The 21,123-nt window shown below is 53.4% G+C and overlaps 1 protein-coding gene across 6 annotated transcripts in view; it reads right to left on the bottom strand.

Moving 5' to 3' along the window:
• The window catches only part of DLGAP2 (DLG associated protein 2), an 844,777-nt gene that overhangs the window by 635,491 nt on the left and 188,163 nt on the right, over positions 1 to 21,123 (bottom strand). For all 6 annotated transcript variants that reach the window (XM_078069920.1, XM_078069913.1, XM_078069921.1 and 3 more), the window contains one exon: positions 17,541 to 17,595. In XM_078069920.1, the coding sequence (XP_077926046.1) occupies positions 17,541 to 17,595 (55 nt within the window). Of the gene's footprint in view, positions 1 to 17,540; positions 17,596 to 21,123 lie in introns of those variants that run through there.

Genomic DNA, 21,123 nt, shown 5'->3' on the forward strand with positions numbered 1-21,123 from the left:
GGCTCCCGGCGACCGCCCCAAGTGTGCACGTCTCTACAGCTCTGGACCCCCTGGGGCATCTGTCCTCCCCCGCTCCGCGTCCTCTGGTTCCTCGCCAAGTCCTACACCACAGCCGAGCCCCAAGTACCCTACTGTTCTGAGTCTCTGAGCCCCGTTCCTCCACGACCTACACTCTCCACGCCTGCCCGGCTGGCGCCTGCTCACGTAAGACTCGGCCTTGAGCGTGCTCTGCGAACCTGTCCTGCCGGCTCCTGATGCATCGGCACGCTATCCCTGTGGACCCCGACTACACAATAAGTGTGTGCCCCCCAGCCAGCTCCCCAAAGCCCCGTAAGCCCCAAGCAGACACCTCATCTGCCTTCACAGACACGGCAACCGGCAGAGGCCACACAGCACCGCACAAACACGGTAAACATGTGAGGACCGACAGGAGGCGCTGGATTCTGCTGTGTCTGCCTCCCTTAGGAAGACGGGGTGCTGTGTGGCTTCTGTTTGTGCAGTTACTTCTAGAAACGCTGTAGAAAGACACCAGGATGTGCACACGTGATTCAGGATCCGTAGCCTTCGACCCCCGCACTTACATCAGGGGGCCTGTCTCAGGCTGAAATACCCAGCAGAATCAGGATGCAGACGCACACCAGTCCACTCCTCCTTGGAACACAGCACGGAGAGTCACAATCGCAACAGAAAGACAAGTTAATTTCTGAGAGGAGAAAACAAAACCACATAGACAAAAGTAATTTGTTCAACGCATTTCAATGACGTCGGACATGGATGCGTCCTTTCCCACTTGAGGATGGATATAACTCACCGCATGAACCGCGGCAGCCCAGACCAATCCCCCACAGGCACCCTTAGCCTCAGGCCCCACAGTTGCTGCAAACGTCTGAAGGACATGCACGGGGGTCTTCCCGTGTCAGCCCCCGACCAATGCTGCCCCCACGTGCACACAGGAAACCGTCCATGAGGCCAGGCATTGAGACACATCCTCTTTAAGGCCCGTCCACCCTGGCGCCCCGTGGCTCCAGGCCTTACCTGCACCGAGGGGAGGGGCTCCTCTTATTCCAGGAACACACACAGAGACCCTCACACTGGGTGAGAAAGGGACAGAGGGTGCTCTCCGGCCCCATCACCAACCAAGCCCCCACATGTGCGTCCTGTTGCTTTCAGCTCCAAGTGACAAGCGTCATGCTGTGGCCTGGGTGTGGCCCTGAGTCGCCCCAGCGTCACCAAGGTGGTCCCGTGAGCATCTGCTGAGCGTCCGCACGCCCGACTCAGGGCCGTCCTCCGCTCCTCCAGGATAGCTGCCCACACGCTGTCACACTGAGGACAGCGGGTCCGGGCATCACCCCCAGCAGACTTCACTGGAGCACAGCAAGAGATTCACCTGGAGGCGTAATGTGGCCACGTGGACCCGAACTCTGGTTCAAGGGCCGTGGGCTGGACAGCGAACGTGGGGCCGTCCCGGGACTCTCCGACACATCCCAACGCCAGGTCCTTCCCTCGGCCACGAGGAATGCTCGCTGCCCTAACAGACCCACACACAACATGCCCCAGGCAGACCCCACGTAGGAGGCTATGCGGGGAGCCGTATGGGACACGTGCACCACCCAGTGGGCTCCGACACAGAGGGTCCCGCGGCCTCACTCCACCTTGAATGATGCTGCAAACGCTGGACGCTCGAACAACGCGGTTTGACCTGCGCGGTCCCCTTAGCCAGGGCTGCTTTTCCATAAACACAGCAGAATCTTCTGTTCCCTATGACCTTCTAATCACATTCTCTTTTCTCGAGCTCACTCTGTCTCCAGAACACAGCTATGATGCACGTAGCATACAAAATGTGCGTTGATCAACGATTTATGTGATCAGTAAGGCTTCTGGTCAGCAGAGGCTATGAGTAGCTAAGATTTGGGGGAGTCCGACGCTGTACGTGGATTTTCAACTGCACAGGTGTGGGGGGCGTCCCTGACCCCCACACTGTCCCTGGGCCCCCTGCATTCAAATGCATCACAGAGACATCTGCCGGCCCACACATCGCGTGTGCCCCACTTGGGGCGTGTGCACTCCTGAAGCGTAAGTCTGCTGTCTGCCCTTCCTCAATTCTGCTTCTCTTTCTAGGGGAACTCTAAGAACTGCTGAGAACAGAATCTGACCCCTGACCCCATGCCCCGGTGCCCCCCATGGAGCCCTCCCCAAGGGGCTCACCACCACACACCGCCCTTCCTCCTTGCTTCCGTGCCCACAGTCCCTCCAAGAGGAACACGAATGGACAATGTCGTTCAGTCTATGACGGGGAGGTCAGGGCTCGGGGGCGAGTTACGGGTCCCCCGGGAGGGCTCTGCTCATGAAGTCCCTCAGAACTGGCCACCCACTAAAGGACGTGCCTGACGCAGCCGCTTCGTGCTGTTCACAAAGTCCGTCAAGCGCGTCCCCTACGTATCCAGGAGAACTAACAACCTGGGAACCAGCACGTATCTGATGCCCCACCGGACGCCAGGGCCCCGGTATCTGTGACTCATCTGACAGGTGCGTCCACGGAAGAAAGTGCTCACTGCGGAGCCTCCCACAAAGCCTCAGGCGTCCCCGTTCCTGCGGCTGACGTCCGTCTGTAAAGAGCGCGGGCTCTCCCGGACAGGATTCCCAGAGCACATGGCACCTGGCACATCTGTCCAGACTTTCGCTCGGTCGCCATCAACCGGCTGACCAGGGGGTTCCGAGGTCCCTGCCATCCGGCCCCAGGTTTCGGGCAAGAGTCTTGTCTCAAATTGGCCGGGGATTTGTTTTAAGCAGGGGTGGCCGGCACACAGACACAGAAATGACCACCTGAGGAAGGAGTTTCCCCTCACAGATTCCCGGCCACAGGAGGCATGGCCCAGGGGCCACACAGGGAAGCACCAGGCGTGTGGCAAGAGGAAAGAACGGGCAAAGCCTTCCCTGAGGTTTCCCCGGGACACGGGTGGGGCTGGGGCTGGGGCAGCCCGGGGACTGGCCAGTGTGAATCCTGTCAGGGCCGGCCCCTCGCCGCCCGGCACGTGGCCCTGGGCTGAGGGTGGCAGGTGGACGTGGGCCAGGAACCGCCCCCCCTCCCCCCGCCGAAGGGGCGGCCCCTGCAGAGCACACAAGCTCCCGGACGTCACAGCCGCAGAAACAGAAAACAGAAGACGTGCCTACTAATACACCATCCCTCTGAGCCGAGCCTGGGGGGCTCCACGCGGCGAAGCCTGACCCCGCGGGGGAAGGAGACCGCGTCCTCGGGCGCATCCTGCTTCTCGGACCTCCAGGCTCTCCACGGGGTGGGTGTTGGCAGCAGGCCTCCCGGGGTGGCCGACAGCCCCTCCCGGAGCCCTTGGTTCCTCCTGACAACGTGCTGGCAGAAGCAGGAGTCCGTGGTCGGTGAGCTGCTCCCCACTCAACCACGGACTCTACCAGGCCACACTTTGTGGACCTCACCCACGATGGCTCCTGCCTCAGGCCCACTCACAGCCCGGATACCAGGGCTCACGGGCGGGTCCAGGTGAGCCTACCCGGGCTCCCACGCAGGTGTGACCTGGGATGGTGGATTTTCTGTGTCACTGTGGCTGGACCCCCGCTATCTGGTCCAACACTGTTCTGGGTGAGTCTGTGAGGGTGTTTACAGATGAGATTAACATCTGACTTGGTGACTGAGAAAGTGGCCGGCCCTCCCCAGCATGGGTGGGCTGCGTCCAATCAGTTGAAGGTCGAATAAGAAAACTGAGAGGGCCTCCGCCTCACGGGCTTCACACTGGACACTGACTCTCCTCCTGCCCTCAGACAGACCACACCATCGGCTGTCCTGGGCTCCAGCATGCTCTTGTGTGAACGTGTGTAACATGTATGTGTCTAAACATATGTGTGCGTGCTTGTGTGCACACTGTATGCATGCATGTGTATATTCACGTGTAGGATTTATACATGTATGTGTTGTGTGTATACACGTGTGTACACATGTGTCTTTAGCCATGTATGTTTGTGCGTAGTATGTGTACGTCTGTGTGTGCGTGTGGGTATGTACGGACATGCGTGTATGCGTACATACAAGCACATCTGCGTGCACGTATGTGTTTGCATGTTCGTGTGTACACATCCGCATCCTACTCGTTCTGTTCATGCAGAGAACCCTCATCTATCTTTAGACAGAGGCCGCAGAATTGCTCTGTGCCCCACATGGACAACCTAGGAACACTAACTGAGCTCTCTGTATGTGCGTCCGTAGGATTGCCCATACCAGAGTCCTGGGCCCACCGCAAGGCCACCCCTTCCCAGCGCCACACACAGCACGGCTTCCTTCCCTGGGCCTGGCTCACCCGCCTCCGCCCAGAGACCGGAGGCAGCCCATTCCATACACAAAATCCACAGCACTGCACGTGGCCCTCACACTCCGCTGTGGCTGTCCTGATCCGCACGAGTGGAAATCCACCACCAAGGGCTTTATTCACAAGTCACTAAGGACAATCTGGAAGGAGCCGGCAGGGACCAGCACCCGCAGGCTCGCCCACCCACGCCCATCCAGGCCGGTGCCTCTTCAGGGGTGACCGCAAGCCTGCTGCTCTGCAAACCCCCGGACGGCCTCCACCCCCGTGCTCCACGGCGGCTCCCGGCCCGTCTGCGGCAGCCAGAAGTCTGGGGCACGGTGTGGTGCCGATGAAAACACGCACCCCTTGAGGACGGCAGACCTCGTCTTTCTATGCTCACAGCTGGTGAAGCGCTGCACGTGGACGAATGAGTCAGTGTCCTTCTGCCTCAGAACAGAGATGACCATCGGACGGCCAGACAGACGGCTAACGCTGGCCCCGTGAACATGCTGACACGTCCCCACTCACTGCAAGGTACAGAAATACCGTGTGAGCCCCTCTCCGCACACACCCGTCCCCGGGCTCACACGCCGCTGTGTGCGGTCACCAAAACCTGGGCTTTATGCTCACGCACACAGGGGGGACCGACCCAGAGCAGCGGTAACAGCGTCCTTCCCTGACTTGAGGGGCATGGAACTGCCGGTCCCTCTGGAAGAGGATGTTTGCTCGAACTGACCCTGAAGTCACTTACCGGCCACGCTCTCCTGCTGTGAGCTGCCACGCTCCCCGGGCGTGCAGCTAATAAACTTGAGACCTTTGGCAGTCTTCGATTGTTTAATTATTTTAAACACTACTCTCTGAGACATTTTCCCTTCATTAGTTATGCCTTTCTCCTCCATTACGTCCCCTAACAGGGCACCAGTCATCTGATAAAAGCCCATATTCAGTTCAGTTCAATTTAAAAATGTTTTTACACACTGTGCACTGTGCACCCTGTATGAGGGGGTCACCAGAATCGGGCAGGTGCCGTCCTGACCCAGAGGGACCCTACTGGAGATCAGTGCCCCCCGCATTGGACCTCACAAAGCCACCACAGCCCTTCTCCAGCAGAGGCTCTGCACGTCACTCCAGCAAGAATAAAACCCGTGCACCACTCTGATGGAGGGTCCAACGCCTCACTTACAGACCAAGCCATTCTGACAGGTCAAGGACATCTCGGCTCGGTGCAGAGCACGGCACCCCACTCGGTCCCCGGCTCCAGGAGCCAGCCCCGGGCACCACACGCGGTCCCCAGCTTTTCTGCAGCACAAGACCCTGGCTTCACTTCCCCAAAGAAGCACTTTCTTTCTTTCTTTTCTTTCTTTCATTATCTGTGTGTCAGTTCCTAATATTCCTGCACATTCCCCAGCTCACAGCTGAGAGAATGGCTGCTATAAATCAAGTGTGTGCAGCATGATTTATGTGCCATCTGAATACCTGTTCAGCAACGAAATTGCACCTGCTAAATAAGCAAGCCCTTGTTGGAAAAATCAATCACTGTCTTTATCTGATGATTTCATTGAACTTTAAAGCAAGGATATTAAAATACATATTCAAACTACTCCTAATATATATGGTTTGTGGTTGCAGATAATAAAAGGTTCTCAGACAAAAAGCACACCAAAATATCACCCTGAACCTCGTATTTGGGCAGTGCTTAAAACTTTATTTTTAAAACTCTATAATAAGTTCCATCAAAGATGAATAAATTCATAGTTTAAAAAAAAGCGTTTTAAAAAAAATTAAAAAAAGCTTTTACCTTTATTGCAGAGTACTTTTACAATAAAATGCCTGGAGTTGAGGGCGCCTGGGTGGCTCGGATGGTTAAGCGTCTGCCTTCGGCTCAGGTCATGATCCCAGGGTCCTGGGATCAAGTCCCGCATCAGGCTCCCTGCTCCTTGGGAGCCTGCTTCTCTCTCTGCCTCTCTCTCTCTCTCTCTGTCTCTCATGAATAAATAAATAAAATCTTTAAAAAAATAAAATAAAATAAAATAAAATGCCTGGAGTTGGTACCTCTGAACCCCCTCCCCTTTGGCAATCATCAGTTACAGAATAAAAAAGTCACGGGGTTGAAAAGCGCAGCATAGGGACCGAGTCAGTAATGATGTGGTCATATCACAAGCGACAGGTGGTGACGATATTTACTGTTGTGAGTGTGTCGTAATGCACAGAACTGTCAAATCTCATGTTACATACCCGAAACTGATGATACTGTGTGTCAACGATACTTCAATAAAAACTAATAAAATGAAATCTAATGTTTTCGAGGCGAATATTAAAAGTGTCTTCAATCTCAGAACCAGAAATCCAGCAGGACTCAAGGAGCCTCCAGCATCCACGCCCACCAGGGGCTCAGGAGCTGCCTGTCTTTACTGGAAGCCTCTCTGAGGACAGGGCAGGTGCCGCAAGCAGGTCAGAGGGCAGAGCCGGCTTCTGGGTTAAAGTGGCATCTGGCAAGCCGCTCGCATACAGCCTCTCCCACGTCCGCCGACACGCATATGGTAACACCAAAACCAGGACCCATGCCGACAATCAGCGATCACCTGCCTGAAGCATCCAGCCACAAGGTGCACGAACCCTGGGGCCCACGGCAGACCCGGGGTCGAAAGGGCAGCCCCAAGCCAGGTGTGCCCGATGTGAACCAAGGGAAGGCCCACGTCCCTCTGGCCAGTCCTGCCCCTCAGAGCTCACCACCCACTCGAGCCAACAGAGCCATGCGGGGGAGGAGCGCTGATGGCAGGGCGAGGAGGCACTCACTTTGGGGTCGCAGCCTCCACAGCACGGCTCCCTCTGGACGGGCTGGGGGCGGCCTGGTGGCAACTGCATGGGCTCAGAGTCAGCTAACTGGACCAGGCCGGAGGAAACCTGCCTGAGGCCATTCCCGGACTGATGGGCGGGCTCCTTATGCCTAAACGGTTAGTGCAAACGATACCATCCGTGCCAAGCACCTGCTCTCCTCTGGGGAGTCTGCATGTCTGGATGAGCCAGGCAGAGGGTGTGTGTGTGGCCAGCTCCCCACAAAACCCCAGGCGCTGGTCCCTACAGCCTCCTGGGGACGATGCTCCGCAGGTGTCCTATAATCGCTTGTGGGGGAACATAGCGCGTCCTGCAGGACCGGGCGGGATGGGCCCGGAAGCTGGCCTGGTCCCCCTGTGCACGTCCTCTGCCCTCTCCCTTTGCCTGCTTTCCCATCAGCACAACTACACGCTGGGTCCTGGGAGTCTTACCGAGAATCACTGAGCTGGGGGTGGGCTCGGGCCCCCCACCCCAGGCCAGCTACAGACACGGGATGGAGGAGGTTACTGAAACGGCTACCCAAGCTCAAAGACATTTTGAGTGTAAGACACTCCTTAGCAAAGGGAAGGAAGAGTTCTAGATAAACCCCAGGCCGGGGCAGGAGACCACGGACAGACGCTGGGAGGGGCAGTGCCCACGTGCCCTCACCCCGCATGCGCCTGCTCCACACCACCCCCGTCCAGGCCTCACATTCCCCACGGTCACACTGCCTCCCTCCTCTGGGAGCCCAGGGCCACGTCAGAGCAGGTGACGTGCGTTTCCCCGGCTGCTCGTGGGCAGGGTGGGCTCATGGGCTCCCCTCTCTGCCCTGCCCCACCCTGGCCAGCCCCCCATTCTTCACAGAAGGCAGAAGACTGTGAAATACATTCAGGCCTCCTCCTGGGACAGGTCGCAGGCCGCATCCAACACCCCCCCGCATTCCGCAATCTTAGGCGAGATCCTTGGACAACTTCCCACTAACAGCAAGCCAACTTTATTACAGTACCAAATTGTTATCAGTTTTGTATCAATAGTGTGTTTTTACATGTGAAGATATTTTACTCCCAAAATATGGCTTCTAAAGTGCTGTCTATAGATAGATTTGAGGATATTTTGTAAAATAATATGCTTTGATATTTTCATTAGCTCATAAAATATATTGTATCATCCTATCTTCAATTCAAACTGCTTTGTGATAACCCAAATACCTGCATATCTAAAAAGCTATAAACGAAGAGGATGGAGTAACACATCTTTAGTTGAGAACTTAAACCAAACAACCATGTGGATCAACATGATTATCTCCCTGAAAACTAATCTATAGGAACTGCCAGGTTATCTGCAAGGTTTTAGTGTCGTTCTTTGTTCAGAGAACAGACTGCGGTGAACCCCTGTACAAGACCCCCGGCCCCGGGCAGAAGTGGACACGACACACCATGAAGCCTAACGCACCAGCCTTCCCAAGGAACCACATCCGCACGCTCTGCCCAATGAGATGGGCAAAAGCTGACTCGGGCTGTCGAGCCGCACGGGACGACCAGACAACTGGTAAACCCTGCTTTCCACTAAAGCCTGACAGAAAAGCACCAGCCCTCTAAATTTTAAGAAACCTGAACTAACTATACCCAAATGGCAGAGCAATATTTTAAAATATTTGGCTCTGATCATGATCTCAGGGTCGTGAGATCAAGCCCCGCATCGGGCTCCGCGCTCGGCCTGGAGTCTGCTTCTCCCTCTGCCCCCTCACACTCTTTCTCTAATAAATAAATAAAATCTTTAAAATAAAAGAGGAACCTTAAATCAAAATTTCTGAACTTGTACAATACACACACAATAGCTGCACAATTCAGAGACTGAGATTTAAAATCTGGGGAGACCAGGACACTTGAGAAAATTCATTTGGATTTCAAGTCCACGACTCCCAAATGGAGCATCAAATATCTCTGTTAACTCCACTCGTCACTCACAGCTTCAGAGAGGAAACTGACCCCAGGACTGGTCTCTGCACAGGACGGATCCACGGTGAGAGGTCTCTGAGTCGGGACAGTCACACGGTCGTTCAATCTGGATTTACTCATTTCTGATCAATGTTACTTCACAGGAGAACAGATGGACCTTGGAGACGTTGCCCAGGACAGGGATAAAGACAAAGAATTGGGGTAAAGAATAAGGTTTTCTGGGGAAACACATTTTCCTAACATGGGAACTGGCTCAGAAGTTCAGGTCCTTGGGGCACCAGCGTGGCTCCGTCAGTGAAGGGTCCTGGGATCGAGCCCTGCATCGGGCTCCCTGCTCGGCGGGGAGCCTGCTTCTCCCCCTCCCTCTGCCGCTCCCCCTGCTTGTGCTCCCTCTCTCTCTCTCCCTGCCAAAACCGCTGGCGTGCCGTCTGGCACACAGGAGAAACCCAGCAAATGGCGATCTTCCCTTCTCAGCAGCAGCCACTACCGATGCCCCAAACACCAGCCCAAACACGAGGCTCAGAACCACCGCCACCCGTCGGCTTGTCCCTCTGCGGGCAGCGGTCTGGCTGGTCCTGCCTGGGCCCCGCATAGCAGCCAGTGAGAGCCACTGGAAGATCCCAGGTGCCTTCACACACGCGCTCAGTGGGGATGGCCTCTCTCCCCATAATCATTCATCCCCTAGGAGCCCCCTCTCCCCGAGGCTCCTGTAAATGGCATCGGGAGGCCTTGCTAAGAACTAGGACAGCATCATTTCCACCTTGTTCTACAGGTTAAAGCACGTCCCAGAGCCATGGCTGGCCCAGATTCAAGGGGTCGGGAAACAGATCCTCCTCATCATGGGGATGGGCAGAGAATTCTGCACACGGTCAGCCCCGCTCACCCCCAAGAAACCTTCTCTCACCTGGAACTGGGTTTCTCCCCATTGGAAAGACGTCTGCAACCAATGGCCCACCCAACCGTCCAGTGCTGTGGACATCAGAATTAACATCTTCCAGGGAGAAGAGCATACCTGGGTAAGTGCGCGTAGCTCAGAGCAGGGCGGCTACACACTCGTCATCTGTGTCCTCCAAGAAGCTCCCATGTTGAAGCCCACCCCTCAAAGCAGCAGTCTCAGGACGGGGGCCTTTGGGAGGTGACTCGGTCGTGAGGGAGGGGCCCTCAGGAAAGAGGCATGAGAGCGATCACCTCCCTGCTCTCTGCAGGCGGGAAGGTGGCCCCTGCAAGGCCTCCCCAGGACCCAAATCCTCCGGGGCCCTGACTGTGGACTTCCAGCCTCTGGAAGTGTGAGAACCCCCGGGGAAGCCGAAAACAACCAAGACAAGGGCCGCTGAAGCTACTGAGGAAAAGCAGCGCCATGAGCACATCAGGCCTCGGGGGCGTCTGCACCGGCCCGCTCCGTCTCCCGCTCCCTGCTCGGGGCTGCGTGTCTGCAGCTGTGTCCGGGAAAGAACGCGCATGTCCAAACCTGAGTCTTCCTCGTGGCGAAACCGACAAGACTTCCAGCCATTCCCTCGTGCACGTGCGGCTCAGGACGGTTTACTCAGAAGGAAACAATGGCGGCCCCACAAACTCTGGGCATCTGACACCCTCCTGTGCCCAACGAGACAGACCTGGAGGGACGGGCTCCTTCCCAGCCAGTGGAAGCTGAGGGCACCGCCCTGTTCTCCAGGGGATGTGAGCCCGGAGGAGGGTGCTGATCCTCGCATCACCCAGGTTACCCCCGATCATGTCCAGCTCTTCAGGAGCTCAGTCCCCCGCTCCCGGAACCAAATCCCCACGCCGTCACCACCATCACTGCCAACAACCGGCACTCGGCTCGGGAACAGTAACACGAGGTTCACCTAAGACCTTTCCCTCTTCAGTTCTGGCTGCTAATGAGGTTTGGGTTGGATTTAATGATCAACCCTAGGTTGATAACCCCCATCAATCTTATGTCTGTATGGATGCGGGTGTTCCTTGTCTCACACTGGAAAGAATTTGAGGTCGCTTACAAATTACATGCCCTGCAGTTACTGGTTGTTGCACGATAGCAACACAAACTAATGAGTGAGACACTGAGGCAGAGGACGGAGAGGGCAGGGGAAACACGGACAGAGCTGCAGACAGAGAGGTGGACAGGCGGCAGACAGATGACAGACAGATGGTAGATGGATACAGAAATTCACCCTCAGTCACAAGATCACCCCAGAATCCCGGCAACATTCGCACTCCAGGAATGAGCTTCCTCGGAGGTGGACGACACCGCCAGGGCCCTAATCCATGACCACAGGGGACGTGGGCCCGGGATGCACGCAAGGACACACCCTGGAGCCTCGGCTCGGAGACGTAGGGGCAGACTTCCCCTAACGTCAGGCAACGCTCCACCACAGACCCCGTGTATCTCTATGGGGCTCTTGAAACACGCCGAGTGCCGTGAACGTGGTGGCCTCACTCGGCACCTGGCGTCCCTTCTGCTCCCGTGGAATGCAGTCCTGGGATCAGCGCCCAGCCGCACCCGGCACCTCGAGGACGAGGAGGTGGACAGGAATCCACACTTCCGACCTCCCCAGAGCGAGAACCTGCACACAAAGCTGAGCATTCCCAAGCGAGGAGTCAATTCGAGTCCCCCTGGCACTCGGGGAGTGAAGGTCTCACAGCCCCCCAGGTCAGCCCCACACAGGGCAGCCCCAGGAATTTTTCAGAGGGATCATGAAAACAGGTGGGCTCAGACACCAGGTTCGGTCATGAAACAGCCGATGGAGACACATCCAAACCAGGTCTGGTCTCGAGCCACAGAACTGTATGTCTCCTCATGAAACTGCCACCAAACCACAAACCTCAGTCAGTGAATACATCCACTGGCCTGCACAGAAGCGCCCGCTCCCGGGGTGAGCGGGGCTAGAACTCTGCTTCATTGCACCTTCCCAAAGGGGTGACATTCTTCTACTCGGCACAGAGATGCCAGTTAGGGGAGAAGTAGGCCCTCAGGGTTAGGAATAAGCCACGTGGGAAAAAAAAACCCATTTTGGCAATAAAACTATTGATCCATAACTTTCATTCTGGCAGTGATTAAATAGCAGGACTCGGTTTCTACTGAAGTCATAAAGTCAGTTTATGAAATAAAGTCCTTTCCAGCAGATGAGGATTTGTTTCTGTCCACAGCTGGTGGACACGGGGCCATGGAGACACGGGCTGAGCACGGCAGGTGTCTTCCCGGCTTCTCCTCTGCCCCCCTCACCTTCTCGCGGCCGCCCCTGCCATCCGACTCCAAGCCACAGCCCAAGCATCCCACCTGCACACCTCAGAAGCTTTTATAAATATTCTCAGTATCTGGGTAAAGGAAACTTACCTGAAATACTAGTCTTTGACTGAGGTGACATTTCACCCTTAACCAAGTCTGCTCAAATGTCATTCACCTGACATATTGAGAACCATTCAGCACACCATGGGGGTAAATGTCCCACTTAACTGGATGTCTTTTTGGCATCGAAGCCATCTGGAGCGCTTGCCCATCTGGTCCTGAGGCTCCAGAGGCCGAGCTGGTGGCCCCTCACCGGCACCCCGGCCCGAACCGCCTGTCTGGCACCGTATTTGGTAGGGAAGTCACACCTGGGTAAGGACTCATTAAGGGTCACTGTGGTGTACTAACATGAAGTGAACACACATATTTGTGTCCCAGCAAAGTACTGAGAAGCTGTGCAACAACATGGAAAAGTCACACGTACCTTCGGATCTCCTCGCTCATCTGCAAAATGGGGCGACGTTCCCTACCACACAAGGAAGTTGAAGGACTCACCACAATTGACACGAAAGAGACTTTTAAACCAGAGACACAGTAGAAATACAAGGTGTGACGTCCACTGTCCCTGCAGAGCTCAAGTTCAACACTGGGTGACATGGCCGTGTGCAGAGCTCGGGAATCACACGCCCGCTGGGTGTGAAACTGCGCCCACCCGCGCACCAGCCTCCCCTGCCCCCGGGGATTGGGAACCAGGTCCTCTTGAGACAGGGCTGAGGCAAAGAGCGCAAACTCATTCACTGACTTTCACGGATGTGCCCATCATGAAATTAAAAGCTTTTTAAAACCTCAGCTCTGAAGAAACAGAGATTTGGAGGGACCAAACCCCATCACCCCTGCTATTTCAACAAGTCTGCTCTCTCTGCCATTTTGAACTCTGTCTGCAAATGGCCCCAGTGGGTGTCCATATTTCAATAGCCATGTTCACGGAGGAGTTCAGTAATGTGTAATTAAGCTTCCAAAACCTTATGTAATAGTGCATTTAGACTCTACATCCAAATAGAAATTATAAAAAATATTTGCTCAACCTCTATAGATCTTTTCAACTTCAAGTCAAGATTTTACTCAGCCGATCACAACTGAAGAGTGTGGCCCCACGGGGAGAGCGCACGCGGACCGTATCCCCCAGACCAACACCCCAGGCTGGACGCGTGGAAACAAAGGCAGGAGCCGGGGGGGTGAAGGTGAGCCAGTTCTTCCCAGACGCTGGGGGCAGGGGGCCGAGAACGCCTCCCGGACCCACGCTCAGCAACGAGTGGTGGGAGCACACAGCACAGAAACTGGGGCTTCCTGCCCCCACTCTGGCCGCTGAACACTAACCAGCCTCTCACGGGCAGGGACCTGGCGATAACCGGTCAGTACACTGACGCCCTCCATGAATACCATGAACACACGGAAGTCAGCTCCACAGAATGTATGGAAAATACTTCACATCTTTCCACCCCAATTTTTATATACAAATTATTTCACATTTTTTGTTCTGTCAAGTAGGGGTACAGCGTCCCTCAAAAATCACCTGCTTCAGCTGCTTGAGGTTTCCTGGCTCAGTGGCGAATGTCAAACTGCACAAGTAGTACCATGGTTGACGGCAAATCAATTCATTCCTGAAACTTCTCATTATTCTTCGCAGTCGAACAGGCCATCTCCCGACGGACAGGGATAAATGCCGTGCGACAGTGGAGCTCCGGATCAGAAGCCCCACTGGCCGGGTAGCCTGAATACAGGAGGATCTGCGAAGCTCACGACTTTCCCAAACGGCATGGCGATAAAGCAACTGCAGCGATGATCAAGACAAGGGAGCCCGACCGGCAAGAACGAAGTACCTCCCAACCCCCTCACCACTCAAATTCTCACTGCTCGGGAAACATACCCATAGTCTACGTCTCTTTCATGGAAGGCTGCCACCATGTGTTACCTAATCTTGGTTATGAACCGTACACTAATGTTAGGAGACATGGGCCAGCTGCTTACACCGTGAGTCACGGACAGCAAGGAACCAACGTTCGGACTTCCACCACCTTCACAGTGCAAACTGCCTATAAAAGCTCACAGATGGGCTAACTCGAGTGCGGAAAATAGCCGATCATAATAAAATGATGTTTGTGAAGAAGTCATTGCTCAAAAAAGGTTCTAAACCACATAGGAATGAGCACCATTTGGGACTACTCTAACTGCATGGTGTCCTGGGGTCCCACCAAAGACCAGCCAGCTGGAGTTCAGACGCAGGGAGCCAGTTTCCGCAAAGGGACACAGACCATGTGAAAAACCAGCCCTCACTCCACATGCCAGTCAGAGACAGCTCCCCTAAAATGCCCACAGACCCCTCAGCAGCCATTCTGATAAAGGCTGGTATGGGATTTGCCAACCATCCACCTGCGCGGTCCGTCACGCATCAGCCATCCTTCCCCGAGAGCATCCCCGCAGAAGGGGCTCGTCCCGTGCACACACTCAACAGCGGGGCTCTCCAGAGAGAGGGCAAACTGAAGGCAGATGAAGGGTCAAACGGTCCCCGGAACAAGAAAAGGGAACAGTGGTTGGAAGCAGAGCCTGACGTAAATGACTTTAAAGTGCAGAAAATCCTCCATGTGCATTTGTGGTCATGCAAGTGTTTCTCCTTCACGACATAAACACGCGCTGCCTCCCCAGCTCTCTCTGTCCCTGAGAAGAACATGAAAAATTAGGCAGTTTGCAGAGCTGGTCACGAGAAATCACTCCAGCTCCGCTTATCATCAACCGGAACGATCATGAGTAATCAAAATATCAAGAGAAAATGATGTTTCTCATGTCTAAGCCAGAGAAGGACCACTTCCACGCACTGTCTGACGCCACTCATCATAGTTCAACACCAGTTCTGCTGAGGACGTTGGCTCCCTAACAGCGAAATCACCTGAAAGTGCGTGTATCTTCTCCCAGGTCCTCCACTATGGCAAATATAAGTTAAGGGAGTATATACGGTGTTTCAAAAATAACTAAAGATCAAAAAGCAAACATGATAGCCACAGCTCATGCCAAAGCTGTTGTATTCGTGAACTGTGGAAAAACATACATCATGTAAAATTTACCACCTTAACCATTTTTCAGGGTACAGTTCAGTGACAGCACACTCAGGTCGTACAACCATCTCCACCGTCCATCTCCAGAACCCCTTTCATCTTCCCAAACTGAAACTCTTGACCCACTCCAACATCGACCATCATCAAAAATGTGAAAATGCTTCTATATAACCACTAAAGTAAAAAAAAAAAGTTCATTCAAGTTCATAAGGAACATTTATCTCATTAAAATGCAAAAGCAATAACCATTACATCTGAGTCTGAAGAAATTTCCAAACATTTCCTAAATAATTAAGCAGCTTCAGACATACTGGGTCACGTTACACAGTAAAAACCAGAATTCACACACCGTTCAATTCTGAATGAACTGACACTTTGAAAGAGTTATCATTTCAGCCGACTCTTCTTTCCTCTCACTTGATATGATTCCTTCCCCAGTCCATGCCTAATGTCATAGCCTTGGGTCTTCTACAATTACTTCCATAATAAAAAAAATCCTCTAAAGAAAATTGTCTAGCAAATGTCCTCGATATTCAAGTCTTACTCAGGGGGACGCTTTCTTGGTTCTAAAGGTTGATTACTTGGGATTCCTACAGAAAGCAAATAAAACATCTCAATTTGGCAGGATTTCACATATTAACTTGAAACTTCTTATATAACAGAGTGGCTAAAAATACAGAAAGCTCATTTCAACATTTAAAATCCAGTTAGATTCCCAGAGAATGGTATTTAACTTTTAATTTTATCATTAATTTTGATGCTGCTCAGAATCAGAAACTTGCCTGAAAGACATAAACTAATCATTCCTTCTGTTGTAATCACTATTGTTGATGGACACAGTTCATAAAAATCTTTGTTTCTTCGTATGTGACCTGTTCATACATTTTTGTTACTAGGCAAGACTTCCAGAAGAATATAGAAAGAGGCTCAAAAAATACCCAGCCATGTTCTCTACAAACTTCCCTGTAAGTAAGTGTGCTCAAAGTCAAAGCCAATGTACATTTGAACGGGTGATAACAGGGGCCACTCTATGGACTGTTTTTGATGAAACAATAGGGCTGGTGATATAATCTGTCCACAATCATAAGTAAAAAAAAATAAATATCCTATTTTCCCAAAATACTTGGTGTTTTACATTAGAATACATAATACAAAACAATAACTTACCACTTAAGAATGAGATTTCAGTAACCATACTAGCTAGTTAATATGCTGTTTATATTAAAAGCAGAGTAAATCCCAACACGTTAAACGCTTCTGACTCTCACAGTCCATTATGGTTCATTTTATTAAAGTTGGAAAACCTAAGGAAATGTCAGCACAGCTCTGCTTCATACCCAACACCAGTATCCTGGGATGTAGACAGACGTATCTGATAGGACACAGCTGATCCCAGGAAGGAGTAATTCTCAGAACTAGCCCTTGGCAGAAAACACAGAACATTCCATATCTTTTCCCCAGGACCTGCTATTTCTTTGATGAAAATGCCCTAAATCAGAAACCCCACAGCGGAGAGTAACTAAGACGAAGACCCATAGGACAACAAGCTCCATGTGATCTTCATGCTTGTTTGTTTCTGCACTTTAACACAACAAAGTTCCAAAGCTTTCTTTTCAGGATTCACCCCCACCCCCATCATGCTTCCTTCAAAGTAATGCAAACCCCCAGCCACCTGCATCTGTGAGAAGTCACACGACACGATCTCCCACCGCGAGACGCCCATCCTTCTGTGTTTTCACCCCGGCTGCAGGCAGACACACGGCCGACACATTGCGTGCTAGTCGGTGACGATGTTCTTCCTCAGTGAGTGAGCAGTCAACACCACCAACAACTTTGAAACTCACATATTCAACTTCAAAAGACAACCAGTCTCCCTTAAAAGTCTAAGACAACTATCACCTAAATCTATTTACTCTGTCAAATAAAAACAGATCTTTGAGCTCGGGTTATATCTCACCGCAAACCTGAACAATCCAGTTTTTTGCTTGTTTTGGTCAATATACAACCTTGCACTAAAACAGCAGCTAAGAAAACAAGATACCTAAATTCTGCAGTAATATTTCTTCAAATTTTCCACTGGCATCAAGCCTACCCTCTCAAGCCAGAAGAACAAGGTGTTTACCTGTATTCCTGTCTGGTAAGATACAGCAGTGCTTCTGCAAGATGCCGGGCAAAACCTGTTTGAAAACATAAATAAAACACGTTCGGTTATTGATCGGGTAGGGAAAGGTTCCCGCCAACCGCAGCAAGCGTTGTCCTGATAAGGTCGTTGGTGTTGCCCAGGGTCCTCACGCCCACAACGATCTCACAAATTAAACAATACAGAAAAATTTTGATGACATACATTTTTCATCAGAAAGGTTAATCAGGTAGGTGTGCTCGTTGTAAATGCTGTTCCAGAATGGTAATGCAGATCTATTTAATGTACGCCCCTAATGGGTCCCGGGAGTATCCTGAAAGCTGCACTCAAGGGACTCCTACAATAAGGCAAATGGGCCCACCAATTTTTGTGATGGCTTTTAAAATATTAGATGCAATTAGAGCCTGAAAGTGGAGGACCACTGGGGCGGTGTATTGAGCCTCCATTGTAGGATCTAAGCAGAGATGCTTTCATCCAGGATGAGTCACAAAGAGGAATGGGGAAGAAAAGTCTGTATTTACAGTCACAGTTTGGTAGTAAATGATGAAGGAAATATCTTTGGTAAGTAAAGGGAAGGTGAAAATAAGGAAATGGCTTTCCCCAGAAAATTCAGCACTGTAAGCACAGACCGAATGTATCTGCAAGGAAGAGATCTCTGTGGGGATTTACGATGATGCATTCTAAACTCAACCAGAGTAAAAGCTGAACCTCCATCCTGAATTCTCCACCGAGGCAGCTGCAACCATTTCTCTAAAACTCCCAGCCCGGAAGCAGGCATTACTTATCCTGGAGCAAGGACTTGGGGGGTGGGAGGGGTGCACAGCAGCCCCAAGCCCAGGGCCTGCCCTCCACCACCTTCGGTCCAACCGCCTACACAGCCGCTTCGGAGAGGTGGGACCTGTGGTCACGAAGCCTCCCTCTGTGGCCCTCCTCCGTTCCCCGGCCGTCCCTCCACACTGGGGAAAGAATAATTCTCACCAAGTATCATCAGTTGCAGACAAGACAGTATTACCAACTTCCCACTCTAAACCAATCTAAGAGACAGAAAATAAAGCAATAATCAAATAAGAACCCAGTAAATACAGAACGTGGGATTAAAAGTTCAAAAAGGCGTCTCCCACTCCTGTGAAGCTGACTGTTTAGCCGGGATGAGAAGAGCAGGTGCGGGACAGTCAGGGATCAATGGCGCACCAGACCACCCAGCACAAGGTCAACGTCAACGCCTAACGCTGCCTCCTGCCCTGGGTGTCGGTGCTTCACCAGCCGGGTCTGAAACCGGCGTTACTCTGGCACTCTTCTCTCCCTCACCGGCCCCCCGCCTTCGAGGTCAGATAAGGAAAACGTACACATGGATACACATGTGCATACATGTACACACACGTGTGCACACATGCACACACATGCACACATGTACACACACACACCCTGGGCTCCCTGTGAATCTTCATTCCTTCTCATTCCATGGCCAACACACTTGTTCATGGACTTTTCCAGCAATTTCCAAAAAGCCTTACAGGTTAATACCAGGCCTAAGAAATAGTCTCCCTCAAAAGAAAGTAATGGTCCCACACGCCACACGCTGCGTCCTGCATGATCTGCGCGGAGGATGCGAGCGTGAGTCTCCACGTGAAGTTCGACCAGGGCTGCAGGTGCACAGCCCCCCTGTGCTCCCAGCACCCGTGAGCCCCAGACGCGCAAGCTGGCCGGTCCACCACAAAGCCCCCGACAGGCGTCTCGACCCGCAGTCTCCTCCCCAGTGACATAATCAAACATGCTGCTTCTGGTTAATTTTTCTAGGGAACCACTAGCGACTGTTAAAGCACAGAAACGTTCACGATGGAGGTGCAGGGGCGTCCTTAGTGTGCATCTTAGCTCCAAACTACGCAGCTGGTTCCGTTCCACAAGTGCCCCTTCCAGAAGCAGAAACGGAGTCTGGATCCATCAGACACCGCACGATCCGGCCACCACCTCAGTGCTGGTGGTGTTTTCATCCGGACGAGCTGAACTCAAGGTGACACGACGAGGGCCCCGCAGAAGGCCAGGGCACGGGAACCGGGCGGGCGCGTGAGGGCCCCGCAGAAGGTCAGGGCACGGGAACGGGGGGGGCGTGAGGAGAGGCCAGGGCACGGGAACCGGGGGGCGCAAGGAGACGCCACGTGCCGTGTCGACACAGCCGGGAGGAAGGGAAGGGGGGCGGGCATGGGGCTCGGCGCATAGGTTGGCCCTACACAGCACAGGCACTGTCTTCCCCAGCTAGCCCCCGTCAGATGTGGCAGCTCTAGACTGAACCCTGTCTGGCCCGGGAGTCCAGACAGTGCACAGAACTGCTGGGGGGTCCCGACTGGTCACGTGGCGTTCCTCTCAGATTCGGTGATTTCCACCTGGGGCAGGGGCATGCGCTCCGCCGGCGCCTTCTGCAGAACTAGGAAAACCTCCCCCAAGGCCCGGACGTGCGACGGCAATCACACCCCACTAGGGTGGAGGGGGCCCTTCCGGGGGCATCTGTGTCACGTGGCCGAGCTGTGTCAGGGAAGAAAGAAGAGCCACAGATTTAGGCAAACACACATCGGCTTACGTGACAAGTGATTCCTAACCCTCAACGGCCCTCTGTGCCCAGCCCCGTGATCCCTCCACTCCAGCCCCCGCGCTCTCCCTCTCCCACCCAGACGCTGCACCACCTGCCGGCAGCCACCACGGCCACTTGCTCAGTACAAGGCCCCACCGAGGCAGCCCTCCCGCCCACAGCTGCCACGGTCCCTGTGAGCAAGCCGCGTGGCTCTTCTGGGACCTCAAGCAGGAGAATATAAGGATCCAGAGAAATCACAAGCAGTCATGGTAGAATTCACCTGCGACTTGCCTGAGGGCAGACAATTTGTGTTCAAAAATGGCAGCCGTACCTAATCTGGACAGGTTCCTCCCAGCTGCGGCCATAGGTAAGACATGGGCGCTCAATCTTAGGAAAAGGTTGCGTGCACACACCTCTGTCTCCTGCAGCTCGGGCTGGGGGGCAGGAAGGCGGGGCTCACGTGCATCCATTCCTCTCTGAAGGGTCCCTGCCGCCCAACAGTTACTCCTCAAGCTCAATGCCACCAACCTGCCTGTTCCAGGAGAGCGAGCAACTGCTGAGAACAACTGGGGGCATCGTGCTGAGCAGGCCACAGGCAGCTGGGGTCAAACGGAATACATCCAACCAACACCCAGAGTCTTCCGTGAGCACCTGCCTGAGTCACCGTGAGCATGACACCAACACCGCACGCTTTAGGGACCACGGCTCCTCGTTACGTCCTCCGTGTCCTGTGCCCAGGGCCTTCCAGCTGACAATCTATTCCTAAAACACCATCTTCAAGGTTTCACTCCACCCCATATCCTCAGCCCTCTCTGGGGCGCCACGCTCAGCAGGCTGGTACCGTGTCTGATGCGCCAGGTCAGGAGTGCTGGAGCAAAGCCCTCTCATCCAACACTGCGCTCCCGGGCCCCACGGGCTCAGTGAGTATCAGCCAGCGATGTCAATCAAAATCTGAATGCTGGTGGCCACGTGCCCTGTCCACACTTGAAGCGCTTGCGT

Source organism: Halichoerus grypus, chromosome 3 (genome assembly GCF_964656455.1).
Source record: "Halichoerus grypus chromosome 3, mHalGry1.hap1.1, whole genome shotgun sequence".
NCBI lineage: Eukaryota > Metazoa > Chordata > Mammalia > Carnivora > Phocidae > Halichoerus > Halichoerus grypus.